We start from the raw sequence: 16017 nt of genomic DNA, 5'->3' as shown, positions 1-16017 counted from the left end.
GTGGTTTTTAGTATAGTCACAAGGTTCTATAATTATCACCACTATCTACTTCCAGAACATTTTTATCACCCAAAAAAGAAACCCCATACTCATTAGCAGTCACTCCCCAGCCCCCTCTCCCCGCTGCCTCTGGAAACCACTAATATAGTTTTAGTTTGTATGAATTTGACTATTCTGGACATTTCGTATAAATGGGAATCATATAATATGTGGCCTTTTGTGACTGATTTCCTTCACTTAGCATAGTGTTTTCAAGATTTATCCATGTTGTAGCATGTGTCAGTATTTCACCTTTTTATGGCTGAATAATATTCCATTATATGACTATACCAAACTTTGTTTATCCATTTACTAGTTAATGGACATTTAGACTGTTTCCGCCTTTTGGCTATTATGAATGACATGGCTTCTATGAACATTTATGTACAAATTTTTGTGTGTACATATGTGTTCTATTCTCTTGGATATGTACTACCTAGGAGTGGCATTGTTGGGTCATATGGTAAGCCTACGTCTAACTTTTTGAGGAACTGACAAACGTTTCCACAGAGCCTGTACCATTTTACATTCCCTCCAGCAACATACAAGGGTTGCAATTTCTCCACATCCTTGCCAACACTTATTTTCCATTCTTTTTGGTATAGTTATCCTAGCTGGTATGAAGTAGTATCTCATTGTGGTTTTCACTTCCGTTTCCCTAATGACTAATGATACTGAGCATCTTTTCATGTGCTTATTGGCCAGTTGTATATCTTCTTTAGAGAAATGTCTGTTCAAATCCTTTGCCCATTTTTAGATTAAGTTTTTGTCTTTTTGTTGTTGAGTTGTAAGAGTAGAGCCAGGATTTTAACCCAAGCAGTGTGACTCCAGACCCCATGTTCTAAATCAGACTCTGTACTGATTTCAACATATCTTAGAGAGTATTCCGAATGAAAGCACATACGGATCTATCACAATCTTATTTCATGGTTGCACCTGTATTCTATAATTCATTAACCATTTTCCTATTCGTGGACATGTATGTGCTCCCAGTCTTTGCTATTATAAACACTGCTGTCTTGAACATCTCGGTATTTGTGTGTTTCTTGTCTCATATGTACAAGTATACATGTAGGAAGAATTCCTAGAAGTAGAATTCCTAAATCAATTGTATATCTTGAATTGCTCTCCAAAGAAGTTGTACCAATTTATATTCTCACCAGCAGCATGTGAGAGACTATCCATGTACCTTTGCCAATGTTGTACATTATCAAATTATTTGTTGCCATTGTGGTGAGGGGAAAATGCTATGTTATAATTGTTTCAATATTAATTATTTAATTATAAGTGAAGTTAAATCTATTTCCCTATAGTTATAATCCTTTGGAATTTCTATTTCCGTGAAATGCCTCTTCATGTCCTTTGGTTTTGTTTTTGTTTTTTTCTATTCTTAGTAGAACTACTTCTGTTTCTAAGGTTCTTAGTCTTCTGCTCACTTTTGATTTGTAGAAGCTCAATTCTTAGTCATATACTTGGCAAAAAATGTTTCCTATTTAACCTTTTTACTTTAATTACGGTATTTTATTCTAGAAAATTGAAATTTTTATACAGACATGTTTATTGGTCATCTCTTTTACGGCTTCTGGATTTCATTTCCTACTAAGAAAGATCTTTACCACTCCAAAATCTTATGAAACATTCTCTCCCATTTTTTCCCCAATGTTTTTATATTATCACCTATTCTTTTTTTTTTTGCGGTACACGGGCCTTTCACTGTTGTGGCCTCTCCTGTTGTAGAACACAGGCTCCGGACGCGCAGGCTCAGTGGCCATGGCTCACGGACCTAGCCACTCCACGGCATGTGGGATCTTCCCGGACCGGGGCACGAACCCATGTCCCCTGAATCAGCAGGCGGACTCTCAACCACTGCGCCACCAGGGAAGCCCCTCACCTATTCTTAATAAAAAACTTTACTCGCACAACCCAGACGTCACCAGCGGTTACTCTGCCCCTTTGAATTGAATTGAAGTTGGTTCAAGCATTTGTTATATGATTTGCTTGGAGCCTCATACCCTCCCCCAAATATCTGAACTCTGGGGACTTACGTCTTCTATGGCACCGAGCTCCTCTTCTGTCCTGCATGTGCTGTGCACGCACCACCTCTTCCCTTGATTTTCACAAAAACTGCTCACACAAGGCCTGTGTGGGTGTGTTGTGTATATAGAAAACTTTACTAAGTTTAGAGAGATGGGAAGAAGGGGGACCGTATCACAGTAATGCAAAGACCTTTCATGTGAGTTGCCCTTCTTAAAATCCTTTAGTCATCCCACAGTTTGCAAGACCATCCTCTAGAGTCGTGTGCACTTTCCTCCCTCTTCTTTCCCCAAACTCCTGCTCACCTCTAATGTAGAGCAATGTAGCTCTCACTCTGCCTTTGGCTCTAATCTTTGTTTTCCTGAGAAAGGACAGTCCCCTCCCTCTGGTGTATTCTGGTACTAGCGAAGTCAGTTTTTTGACATCCCTCTACACTAGGAATAGAAGGAGACCTCGGTAACTTGATAAAGTCATCAGCATCAAAGAACCTACAGAACAGTGGGACAGTGGAGGTGTCTGGCTTAACACCAGGATCAAGCAAAGGACACCCATCATTCCACCTCCCTTTGAAGTTGTTTTGAATCAGGGCATCCAACTTCAGGGCTCCCTTAGCTCCCTAGGCCTCGAAGGATTTTCCTTACTTTCTTACAAGCTCCTTCATTCATTTAAAAGGATTTTTAACTATTTTTCTAGCACTTTTTAGGTGTTTTGTCATGAGTTTAGGATATTCTATTAAATTTTAATGGCATACACTGAAGACCTGGCAATTTCACTTCTAAGAATCTATCCTGTAGGAATGTTCATACAAGGCCATCCCTTACAGCATTAATCTGTACCAGCAAAAACTGAAGAAAATTAACATTTCAGTAGATAAATAGGTAAACTGTGAAATGTTCGTAATGTAGATACACTGTTGCTGTTAAAAACAAGACAGATTTATACCTTATCATATGAAAGAATGAAAGTCAACAATGTCTAAAATTAATAAATCAAGAGAATACTATAGGCAATATATTTAGATACTGATGAGTGAAAAATTAAAGTAATAAAACATGGTGTATAGTATGATTCTGTTTTTATTTTTGAAATACATTTTTGGTATAAAGTCATTATGTGCTTATAAAAAGGTTTGGAAGGATACACGGAAAAACATTAATAGTATTTATTCCTAGAAAATGCAAGTGAGGTTGGAGACTCATCTTCTACTATATACATTTATACGTTGTATGAATTTTTCACAAAGAACATAAATTTATTTTGTAAAAAAATAAACAAATAAATGTTTTCACTCTCAGAGATAGCAGAAAAGGATATGTAAATGTGAAAACAAAGAACTTTTTAAAAAGATATACAACTGGCCCAGAATAAGGAAGAGGATGGTCCCACTTCAGATGGTCCCATCTAACATGTGTTCAGGGAGAGGGACCAGGCCGGAGAGAAAGAGGGTCCAGGAGTCACTGAAGGCACTGAAGATGTTCAGGTTGGAGAAGCAAGACTTAGAGAAGATGTGAGGGCTCTCCTCAATTTTTTTTTTTTTTTTTTTTTTTGACCACGCTCTGCGGCTTGCAGGATCTTAGTTCCCCGACCAGGGATTGAACCTGGGCCCGGCAGTGAAAGCTCAGAGTCCTAACCACTGGACCGCCAGGGAATTCCCTCCTCAAATATTTTAAGGACTGTTATGTAACACACAGTCTGGAGGGAGATGGGTTGGAATTACAGAGAGTCAGATTTTTATCTAGAGGAAGAAGGAACTTCATAGGAGTCCAAGCTGCTGTCATTTTAAACCAGCTCTACCCTCCAGCTTGGCTGCAGACTCTCTGCTGGTTCCTGTTCCACTCTGGCTCTCAAACCATGTCATTCCTCTTGCCAGGTCTCTGATGCCAACCCCTTTACTCTAGCTTCTGCTCTGCTTTCTACCTGCCTCTCGGAGCTGAGGTTCCAGAATGACTCTCCTCTTGCCTAGTGGCTTGTCTTTGCCCAGTGCTATGGCCCTGAGCCAGCCCTTTCCCTGGGAGGAGAAACCGGATGCTTACTGACAGTGGAACTGGATGTTTCAGGAGGGAGTGTATTCCTTGTTTCCAGAGTTAGGGAAGCAAAAATGGGCAAGTACCTACTGAGAATATTATTGAAATGATGTGTATCAGTTGGGATTCTTTGCTTACAAGTAACAAAATATGCCAACTTGAGCAAACACTGCAAGAACATTGAGTAGCTGAACAGTGTGAAAATCGGTCCAGGGACCAGGAGGAGAATCAAGGCAGTTGCAACCCTTGAACCAGCTTTTCAAGGTGACACCTCTGGTATGGTTGAACCTCCATGTGTTTTCAGTCTATATTTCACCCCACTCAGGACTCAAAATCCCAGAAACCGGAGTTTTGATTGACCAAGCTTATCCCATGTGCTCTGGCTCTAACTGGGTGGATGAGAGAAAGGCTCTGGCTGGCAGAGCCTACAAAGGCTTCTAAGGCTCGCTCCTGTGGCTCACATGGGGAGCAAGACATTTGATTTAAAGTCCTTCAAGCAGTAGAGGGCAAGTAAACTCCCCCAAACACACAAGAATTGGGGGTTGTTAGCAGAAGGAGAATGGGTACTGGGCAACTGAAAGAACAGCACTTGAATAAATGTGGAACTAGATTAGTGGTTCTAGATCTTTGGACTTTTCTAGACTTGGAAAAACTTTTTTTTTTTTCACTAAATAAGTTCATTTAAACAAAATGACTGCTATCTGGTATCATCATCATTTCATAAAAGAAAGGTCATTAATGTAAAAAAAGTAGAAAGACAATCTCAGAATAAAAGAGAGTCCATAAGTGAATAAATTTCCTTTAGGTCATGGAATTCCCTGTTGGTGCAGTGGTTAGGACTCCGTGCTTCCACTGTAGGGGCACAAGTTCGATCCCTGGTCAGGGAACTAAGATCCTACAAGCTGCGTGGCGGTAGCCAAAAAAAAAAAAAAAAAAAAAAAAATTACTTTAGGTCAGATTTATTACAATGTTTTGTTTTTGTTTTCTTTTTGCGATATGCGGGCCTCTCACTGTTGTGGCCTCTCCCGTTGCGGAGCACAGGCTCCGGACGCGCAGGCCCAGCGGCCATGGCTCACGGGCCCAGCCACTCCGTAGCATGTGGGATCTTCCCGGACCGGAGCACGAACCCGTGTCCCCTGCATCGGCAGGCGGACTCTCAACCACTGCGCCACCAGGGAAGCCCTACTACTACCATGTATTTTTCCTTGTTTCCCTCATTTTGAACACAGACTGGCCCCCATTTGGAGATGGGCTTTTAGGAATCATTGGACTAAACGATCTATAGGTGCTCTACTAACCCCAAGTTTCTGTGATTCCAGTGGGATCTTGCTATAGAATAGTGGTTCTCAACTGGGGACAGTTTTGCACCCTAGGAGACATTTGGCCATGCCTGGAGACATTTCTGGTTGTCACAGCTGGGGGTGAGGGGTAGAGTACTACTAGCATCTCTTGGGTAGAGACCACGGAGGCCACTCGATGTCCTTCAATGCACAGGACAGTCTCCCACAACAAATCTGGCCCCAAATGTCAAAGTACCAAGGTTGAGAGACCCTGCTATCCATAGAGGAAATCTCATTAAGCAATTAAAATGAATAGGACAGAGAAGAGTGTGGTTAGGTGCCGCTGCAGCCTTCACTCGTGAGACAGAATTTTTGTCTCGTTAGATTATAACCGCTTCGTCCAAATAAAACGTATTTTTAAAAAAATACAAAAGAAGCACAGAATCACCACTGACATTTTGGAAAAAGGCAGAGGAATATAAGGAAGGGAAACAGATTACTCTCAGCCCTTGCCTGTTCTCTTTCCTGATCTCTGTTTCCTCTTGGTTGTCTATTAGCATCTCAAATACAGCACATCCAAAACAGACCTCTTGATTTTCCTGCCCTGTCAGCGTCTTCCCACATCTTCCCAACTGGGAAACTGGCACCTAACCCTTTAGAGTCACCCTTGACTCCTGTCTTTCTCACACCTACATCGACTCCATCAGCAAATCCTGCCAATTCTGCTCTCATAGTATGTTGCAGGTTCCATCACTTCTCACCCCTCCCCATTCCCAGCCCCAGCACTGCCTCAACCACTGCAGAGGCTCCCAAGTGCTCTTCTAGTGTCCACGCTTACCCACTGCAGTCATTTCTCCACACATCAGTTAAACTGATCTTTTTTTGTTTTTCATTTGTATTTTTGGGCCGTGCCATGTGGCACGTAGGATCTTAGTTCCCCAGCAGGGATTGAACCCACACTCCGTGCATCGAAATCACAGAGTCTTAACCACTGGACCGCCAGGAAAGTCCCAGTTAAAGGGATCTTTAGAAAAAATTAATGAGATGTACCCCAGCTCAAAACCTTCCAGTGGCTTCCATCACACTTAGAAAATCCTAACTTCTTCCTGTGGCCCAAAGACCCTGCTCCGTCTTCAGCCTCATCATTTGTTCTCATTTGAGCCGTGCAGGCCTGGTTTCTGTCCCTCAGCCACACCAAGCTCCTGTCTGCCTTGGGGTGTCCTGCACTTGCTGTCCCCTTTGCCTGGAACATCGCCCAGATCTTCCTTCCATCATTCAGGGTCTGCCGGGATCACTCCTCCTCAGGGCAGTCCTCCCTGACCTCCCCATGGAAAAGATCCCTCTCCTCCCCAGTCTCCCATCCCACCACCCACACCCCCTGCCCTACTTGATTCTTACCTAAAGCCCTTATTATTCCATAGTATCCTGTTGATTTGTTTATTGTTTTTCTCTCAACTATGATACAAGCTCCGTGAGGGCTGGAATTCGTCTTATTCTCGGCTGAAAGGCCAGTGTCTAGATCAGTGTGTATACGCAATGGTCACCCAGTAAATGTTTGCTGAACGAATTGTTAACATTTTGGTAACTACACTTCTAGTCTCTTATCCACCTTTTTTTTGGTTGATTGATTTCATATAATTATATTCATTTTATATAAAATATATAATATTATCTACCTAATTTTGTATCTTGATTTTTAAAATTACTGTTATATCTGAAACAATATCTTAGTACCAACTCTTCATAAACAATTTAACAGTGGCGTACTGTTCCTTTGGGTAGAGATGTCAACAGCTCCTTGAACATTTAGGTGGTTGTAACCTTTTGCTGTAGTAATTGTCACTGCAGTAAACATTATAGTGCCTAAATCTTTTTTTCTTGTGGGTAATTTCCTTAGGATAGCATCCTAAAACTGGAGTTACTAGATAAAGGATATGAGTACCTTTACATTTCTTAATATGTGCCGTAAAAATGATAATATCCTTTATTTTTTTTCCTATCTCTTTCCTACTCAGTCTTACCCTGCCTGCAAAAGCCCTGAGATGACTTCAAACCTCTTCAACATTTATGGGAAGAGCCCTCTGATTGTGTACTTCCTCCTGAACTACGCCTCTCTGCAGCAGCCTGGCAGAGACGTGTTGATGGTCAGGAGGGAAAAAACCAAGACCATCCCATATCCTTTCCACCGTGGGCTGGGCACACATTACTCCAGGCCCCTGCTTCCTCTTCCCAGAAGCAGGGGTGAAGAGACAGGCATCCAGCCCTTAGCACAGCACCTGCCACGTAGTAGGGGCCCATCAAGGGTGACCATTGTTACGAGCCTACGGGTCGGAATCTTGCTCATTTTAATTCCAAATCCGCCTCACGCACTGGCTGAGTGGGACCCTGGGCAAGTCGAATTTCCCTGTGTGCAATAATCTCTTCCTTTCTACCAGAAAGAATGGACTACTTAGGGACTCTAACATATTTTGCAACTCAGTAATGCCTCCTAGATGCTCACTGACCCCACAGTATATATTGATCAGGAATTTTGGTGTCTAGGGGTATGTTTCTTCCAGCACCCTCCTCACACACGCCCCTCCCCAGACCCATCAGCAAATTCTTGGCCCTCATGACATTTATCCTAAAAATATGGTAAAAAGCTCAGATCTTAAGAAAACAGGTGTGATATGTGTTGGTGTCCTGAGTCTTAACAGTTTACCGTAGAGGGTCAGAACATGGAATCAAATAGACCTGCATTTAGGAACCAACTCACCTGCTCACCAGCTGAGTGATCTTAGACAAGTTCCAGCTTCTCTCTGAGCCTCCTTTTTTTCATCTATAAAATGGAGATAAGAGTACCCGCCTCATAGAGTTGTGATGCAGAGAACAGGCACAACACCGGTAAAGGCTTAGTTAGCACAGTGCCCGGCAGGTAACAAATGATTGAACGTTACCTATCAGCATACAGCGCCCCATAAGGAGGAGCTTTCATAATGAAGTAGGTAGGACTTAACTCCTGCCCTATAGCACTTCATACCCACAAGCGTATTTATATATCTGTAGGCAGAGATTAACAACACACAATTCATAGTACTTTATTGTTTATAAAACGCTTTCCCTTATATCACCTCACTGTGCTGTAAAGACAGTGTAGTGTAGTAGAAGGAGCCTGGGTTGGGGATACACAGCCCTGGATTTGCGTCCCAGCTCAGCAACCCACTGGCTTTAAGATCTCATGTGCACAGCTTAACCTCTAAGCTCAATATCTTTATCAACTCATTCCTAAAGTGAGGATGGTTATACCAAATCAGTAGCGTTGTGACCAGGATTAAATGGCATACAGCTGGTACTAAAAAAAAATAGTAACTATCATTATTATCATTAACATCATCTAAGGTAGGTGCTATCTATTTTATAGGTAAGGAAATGGAGACGTAGAGGATGACATAGATTGTCTGATGTCCCACAGCTCGTGATGAGTGTGGCTGAGATTCTGACCAGTTCAGAAGGGGTGGAGGGGTGGCGAAGGCAGAGAGAACTTTGCAACATACAAACCTGAGACGGGGAATGAGGACTGGGCCTGAGGGGAAAGGACAGTTGGAATCCCTTCCTGTTCACCACTGTGATAAGAGAGTAAGAATTTTAGATGGTAGTCTAAAACAAGCACTTCCTAGCCCTTCCATCAGCAGGAGGGGAGAAAGACTTTATTAAAAGATGGGGAATGGCCTAGCCATGGAGAGGATAGCTTCTCTCTTTCCCAAGCAGGCCATGGAGTGGTTTCCTGCTCAGATTTCCAGAACCAGGTCGGTTTCCCCATCCCGCTATCACACCCACCTCCTCCCCGTGTACTGGACACATCCCACTAATAATAATGCTGAGTCAATACCAACTGACAGTGTGGGGTTTTCCTCGACATGAAAGCCACTGAGTCCACCCTGACATACGCTGAGGTCATCAGGCTGACCCTGAGCAACATGAAGAAGCGGAGGGACGACCTCCACCAGCTGAACCAGTTTCACTGGAGTGAGTGGAATCATTTCAATGCGTACCTGGAGGAGCTGCACAACAACTTCCTCAGGTATTTAAGGGGCCTTCAGGGGAAGAGGCGTGGTTTCAGCATTTGTCTATGGCAACACATCACACTAATTTGTAACTGGGGTCCAGCCCCGTAATGACCTGTGAAGCGCATTCAGCTCTCTTGTGGTCAGAATGTAAACCCCACGATAACAGAGGCCGGATATTTTCGTAAAGTTATTTTTTTCCTAACTACAAAAACATTTATGCTCAATGAAAACAAACAAAGAACCTGGAAAAGCACCTACAGGTACACATTGCCAACATTTTTCTATAAATTCTTCCAATCTTTTTTCCTGGACACATACATCTGGATCTCTAAACAAAAGTAGTAATCGTGCTGCCAGACGGTTTTTAGACTTCCCCCCCGTTAGCAGCATATTATGAACATTTTCCTGTGCCTTCTCCCTCTTCAATATTTTTATTATATTTAGAAATTTTTCAGACCTTTCAGAAAAGTTTAAAGGACAGGGCCATGGACACCATTATGCCCCCACTGCGTTTACCAGTTATTCACACTTTGCCGCATTTTCCTTCTCTCTCTAATAATTAGGTCAAATAAAAATTTCCCCAATTGTGCCCAAAGTACCATTTTTGGTTTTATTTGCTGCTCCAGGATCCATTCAAGGATCCAGTACCTGGAGGTGTTGTATTTCGACGTTCTCTCTTTGGTGTCTTTTAGTCTATGATAGTGCCCTGGCCCCCAGCTTTGTTATTATTATTATAATTATTTTTTATGACATGGACTTTCTTGAAAAGCTCAAGCCACGTTCTGGATTTTTCTGATTATTTCTTCCGGGTATCATTTAACTTGTTCCAATTGATCTCATATTTCCCTATAAGATGGACATTGGATCTGTACTAGAGGACTGATTAGATTCAGGTTAAGTCTTTTTGCCAAGAATACTTCACAGAGACCTTGTAAATTCCTGTTACACCTCATTAGGAGAAGCTTAATGTCGGGTTGCCCCGCTGCTTATTTAAGGTGTCTCTGCCAGAGCTCTCCATTGTAAGCCTACATTTTTGCCTTTCTAATTAGTCAGCAATGAATGGTGTGATTCTTTGAGACTGTGAATATGCTATCCCAACAACATTCATCCAGTGGTTTTAACATCCATCCACGGTCTTTGCCTGAATCAGTTGTTACCTTTGGGGCCGCAAAATAGTGATTTTCTACGTCTACTATTCCTCCTGCTTTTATTAGCTGGCTTTTTTTTTTTTTTTTTTTTTTTTTTGGTAAAAAGGAGCTCACCTTCTTTTTTCACTCTTTGTCTCACATGTCTTCTCTGCCTGCCCCCATAACTCTTTCATGTGGCCACCGTGAAAGAGAAGCTTGAGAAGTATCTGAGAAAGGAGAAGGAGATTTGCATGACTGGATTAGACCAGAACTGGTCACTTTGTTATCCAAAACAAAACTGGATTCAGTTTGCAGGGGAGAAAGGGGGAAATTGCTATTGGCTAGACAGCCATCTATATCTGCCATAATATGAGAGAAAGAAAACTACGAACTCATAGATAAATACTTTGTTATGTAAAGTGATACAATGAAGTTATTTCTAAAATGTGCTGGGACACAGACAAACAACACATACACACACACTTGTTAAGCACCAGCACAGAAATGCAGTTCAGCCTAAACTTTCATCAAAAGATGATTGGTTAAATAAACTATCAAACGTCCATACTCTGCAGCCAAAAAAATGGTGATGTTGATCTCTTTCTATTTTACAAGGAAAGATGGTCACAACATATTAATGGCCCCCAAATCACGTTATAAAATGGTGTGTATAAATAGGCACAGTTGTTTATCCTTATTTTACAGATGTGGAAGCTGAGGTCAAAGGACAGCACCTTAGAGGGCAACTGCATATGTGGGAGAGGATAGAGTATGGGGCAGAGGGAGAAGGAATGACCGGAAGGAAGGAGGAGAGCTTATATATAAAGGCAGACCAACAGAGAATGAAGCTGAGAGAAGAAGGGGAAGTAGTAATTAGCAGTGTGAGTGCCAGACACAGAAACTTGGGGCTGAGACAGGTTTGGTGCTTTGGTAGAGAGAGCAGTCAGACACTAGAACATGGGACATTAAGGGGAAGGTATGAGTCCCCATGTGGGGGTGGGAGGGGGGAATAACTAGGAGGCAGAGGAACAAAATTCTGAATCAAAAGGCAAGATTGGATGGTAACAGGGCTATTTAAAAATAAGGTGGAAGACTCAAGCCTGTATGAAGAGGGAGAGATTGGAGGTGCAGGTGAGGGAGGAGAAGGTCACGGTGGGTTAAGGGAGAGCACACAGGAATTGCTGTTTAGGGCTCTTTGCTTCTGCCTCTGTTACTGTAGTTCATTATGCTGTTTGTTCTGTAGTTCATTGTCCCAGCAAATATTTTCAGCACCTTCTATGCACCAGGCATTTTATTTTGTTTACAAGACATTGTTTTGTAATGTCTGTCTCTTCCAATAGTTGTAACAGTTCTTGAGGGTGGGACCCATGAATGGCAGAGGCTACAGCCAGAATATAGGCTTTTTCACTTACTAGTTCTGTGATATTTGATCTGTCACATCGGTCATTTAGCTTCAGTTTCTTTGTTGATTTAATGAAGATAGTATTTCCTACTTTGTAGGGTTGTATTGATCAAATAAAATAAGGCATGTAAAGCCTTTTCATAACCAAGCCCACAGTAAATGATTGTATAAATTAGAATTAGATTTGGCTTCAAGTGACAGAAGAGCACAAAATAGTGGCTAAAACAAGATACAAATCTATTTCTCTCATTTAAAAGGAGTCCAGTAGATATGGCAGTTCACAGTGTCAGGGGTCCAAGCTCCTTTTATCTTATTGCTCCATAATCCTCAGCCTCATGTTCCAATATGGCTGCTCAAGCTCCAGCCATCAGGTCCACATTCCAGCCAGTAGGAAGGAAGATGGACTTCCTCCTGGAAGTCACAAATATACCTTCCATTTTCATTCCATCTGCCAGAACTTAGCCCCATAGCCACACCCAGCTGTGGCATTAACAAGGCAAAAATAGTTTAGGGTTAACATTAAATTCATATAGAATATTCAAGATTAAGCCTACAGAGGGAATTCCCTGGTGGTCCGGTGGTTAGGACTCCGCTTTCACTGCCAAGGGCCCAGGTTCAATTCCTGGTTGGGGAACTAAGATCCCTCAAGCCACATGGCGTGGCCGGAAAAAAAAAAAACAACACAAAACAAATTAAGCCTACAGAATATTTATTTGAGAAATATATAAGGAAATCCTTTTTTAATAATGACATCCTTATCAGGTGAATTATAGTAAAGATTTTTTAAGTCAGGAGAAACTTTGTAATTATGTGTTAGCAATTACATTGCCAAATACATCCACTTTTTGTTAGATAAGGTATTATCAAGAAACTCAGCATGGCTTCTATTAATAAAGTGATTCTCCAAGTTTTGTCTCCAGAAAAAACTGGTGGCCTTAAAATACATCCATGTTGTTAGACATCAGGGCAGGGCTCCCCTTGGGAAAGTAGGGTATGACTGAGCAGGGGTATGAGGGGGCTTCTAGGGGGCTGGCAACGTTCTGTTTCTTGATCTGGGAGCTGGTTACATGGATGTGCTCAGTACATGAAATCTCCTTGAGGTGCACATTTAGAGTTTGTGCACGCTTTGGTATGTATGTTATACTTCAAGAAACTTTTAAAAAATGGTGACCATCTGCATCCACCAATTTAAAGGACACACAGAGCTCAGAGGACCTTGTCAAGCACTCCAGGGATGCAATTGACAAATCCAGAATGGGAAATTCTGTAGGACAAATAACCTGGTTTCTTCAGTACATAAAAAGCAAGGAAAATAAAAGAGGGAGGAGGTGCTGTTATTGTTTAGAAGATACTGGAGAGATATATTAATCAAAACATTGTTTGGATCCTGACTTAAATCAACCGCTTGAGATAATTATCTCAATTATGAAATAACTGGGGAAATTTGAACACTGACTTGGTTTTAGATGATATTAAGACATTCCTTTTATTGGTATATTCCCTTTTTTAAAGACATTATAATAGTTTTGTAGTTATGTTTTGAGAATCATGTCTTAAAGAGGTACATAATGAAGTGTTTATGGATGAAATGACATGGTGTCTGGGATGTGCCTTAAAATAACCCATTTGGGATGGGAGGCAAAGGAAGTAACAGATGAATCAAGACTGACTTCAGATTGATAACTAATAAAGCAAGATAATGGGTAAATGATGTTAATTATACAATTTTCTTTACTTTTATAAATGTTTAAATTTTTGAACACTATCTTTTTTTTTTTAATGGTGGCCGTAACAAGATCAAAAGGTGACAAATGCCCCTGTGGAATAGTATTGATACTTGTAGGTGGGCTAGGACTCTTTTGGGACATCAATTACCACTTGTTCCCCTAATGTAGCGTATCAGCTGGGAGCACTGCCATTGACCTTGGACAGACCAAAGCTGTAGGAACAGCTCTGTTTCACCCTCAGTATGATTTAGGTCCATCATTTAGCCCATGTGAGGCTTGGATACCTCATCTACAAAACAGGGACACTACTCACAGAGTAGTTGTGTAGGTTAAAGGAGATGTCGAGCTTAGTGCCTGGCTCACAGGAAGTGCTCAGAAAATGACGGCTATTGGAGGTAATATGTGTGACCCCCACACCATGAAGAGTGCAGGGGCCAAAACAGCACTGGGCCTTGGAGTTGGAAAGTTTGCCACTGGGGAGGCCTAGCGAGTGGTCTCCCTTAGAAAAGGCGATCCAGCAGCTGTTTTGCTGGGGTCTCTGCTCTAGGTGGAGGAAGAGCCTAGCTGGCACATGCAGATGGAGCTGTACAATGAAGGAGCGGGGTCAGTTGCTGCTGCAGAACTTAGTTTCCTTGTGAGTCCAGAGCCCTGATCCTTAAACTTGTATGGGGGCAAAGCACCCGCAATTCAAAATGCCCTTTGCAGAGTTTTATGAAACGTTTCAACACATGATTCTCTCATACAAGCTAAAGATGCTTCTACTAGTGGAAAATAGGAGCCTAAGACATGTATAGACTTCAACAAGTCAAGAGATGACAATATAGAAAATATTATCAAGGAATTATGACCAAGTTTTCCTGTTAGAAAATGTCATCACAGCAAGGACAAATGCAGGTCGCTGCTTGTTCTTTGTCTCTCCACTGCAAGCAGACGCAGGCTTCAAAAGGTTAAGAAAAAGTTGTGGCAGAAGATGCCAAAAATGAGAATTTTGTGTCAACACAATTTTTTCCTTTGACTTGGGGAAAGACCCTCACTGTTGGAATAACCACTGGTTTAGGCCAAGTTCAACACTGGTTTCTTAACACCAGTCTTTCTACATCTATTCTGCAGCAGCAGAGAAGTATATGACAGCATCTTAATTCACTTCAATGTATATTTATTGTTTTTTGGCTGCCTTGAATGTCCATAACCTGCTTCTTCATCGAGTGGAGGTCCACCCACATTTCACAGATCAGCTGGTATATTTTCCAGTTCAGCATTTCCGTTGAGTACCCCAAACGTATCTGAACGTGCTCCACTGAAAACCTTCTCCTATAATAACAGCAGCAGCAGCAGCAACATTAATTGAGCACTTCCTATGTACCAGGCACTGTGCTAATCGCTTGACCTATGGTAACTGAATTAATCCTCACCACTACCATAGGTTCTATTACATTACCATGTTGAGATGAGTACACTGGCAAGGAGAGGTTAAGTAACTTGCCCAAGAACACACAGCAAATGGCAGAGCCCCAAAATGAATTCAGCCTGCCCTCAAGCTCATGCTTCAGCTTTCTCTCAGGTCGTTGGTTTTCCTCACCTGTCTTCCTAATTTGAGTATGATCCATTGAGTCAGGGACCACATCTTATTCCCCTGTGTCCCCCAGGGCTATATGACTCCCAGCACATAGCAGGGGCTCAGTGACTGAGTTGCTGCGGCGCAGTCAGCTTTCTGCTTCAGTCAGTTGCTCCTGACAGATGTAATGAATGAATTGGTAAATATTTGCCTCTCTTTTCATGTGAAAATAGAGTGAAACGATAACGCTGACTCTTTAGTCTTTTTCCATGTGTCTTTGTGATTTTCCCCACAGGGAGATGAAGAATATTGATCAAAGAGCAAAAGACAAAAAACAGGCGAACCACATGTTCATCCAGCCTTCAACCTTCATTGAGGACTCCCCTGAAAAGAAATCTAGAAGAAGCCATCAGAGGGAGATTGCGTTTCTTTTGAGGTTTGTTTGAACGAAGACCATGGGAAAAGTAGAAATGTGAACACTTTAGGAATTCTTAATACGTGGAAAAGTATACATAAAAGTCCACTCGCTTTTATGTGTTAGTCACTCAACTCTCACTTTATTTTTATTATTATTAATGGTAGTAGTAAGAGCTACCAATGACTTTGTACTTCCTCTATGCCAAGCATTTGTACTTTACAAAGTGTATTATGAGTCAGAGCTCATAGGTTGCAAGTGCCAGGAACCCAGCTCAAACCAGCTTGAGTGGAAGGAACATCTCTGTGGCTTCAGTAACTGGGAAGAGGCCACATTCAGGCTGGCTGCAGCCACGATGGACTTAAGGG

At 41.9% G+C, this 16017-nt stretch overlaps 1 protein-coding gene across 1 annotated transcript in view; it reads left to right on the top strand.

Annotated features, from left to right (window-relative positions):
* The window catches only part of FAM227A (family with sequence similarity 227 member A), a gene marked incomplete at both ends in the record, with an annotated part of 69241 nt that extends 53561 nt beyond the window's left edge, over positions 1-15680 (top strand). Inside the window, 3 exons of the mRNA XM_082850464.1 lie at positions 7393-7564; positions 9281-9437; positions 15530-15680. Of these exons, the coding sequence (XP_082706590.1) occupies positions 7393-7564; positions 9281-9437; positions 15530-15680 (480 nt within the window). The remainder of the gene's footprint in view (positions 1-7392; positions 7565-9280; positions 9438-15529) is intronic.
* Positions 15681-16017: the final 337 nt, after the last annotated feature.

The sequence above is a fragment of the Leucopleurus acutus genome, assembly GCF_964270905.1.
Source record: "Leucopleurus acutus genome assembly, chromosome: 11".
Taxonomy (NCBI): domain Eukaryota; kingdom Metazoa; phylum Chordata; class Mammalia; order Artiodactyla; family Delphinidae; genus Leucopleurus; species Leucopleurus acutus.
Note: the sequence above shows the minus strand (reverse complement) of the source record. Positions and strands in the feature narration are given on the sequence as shown.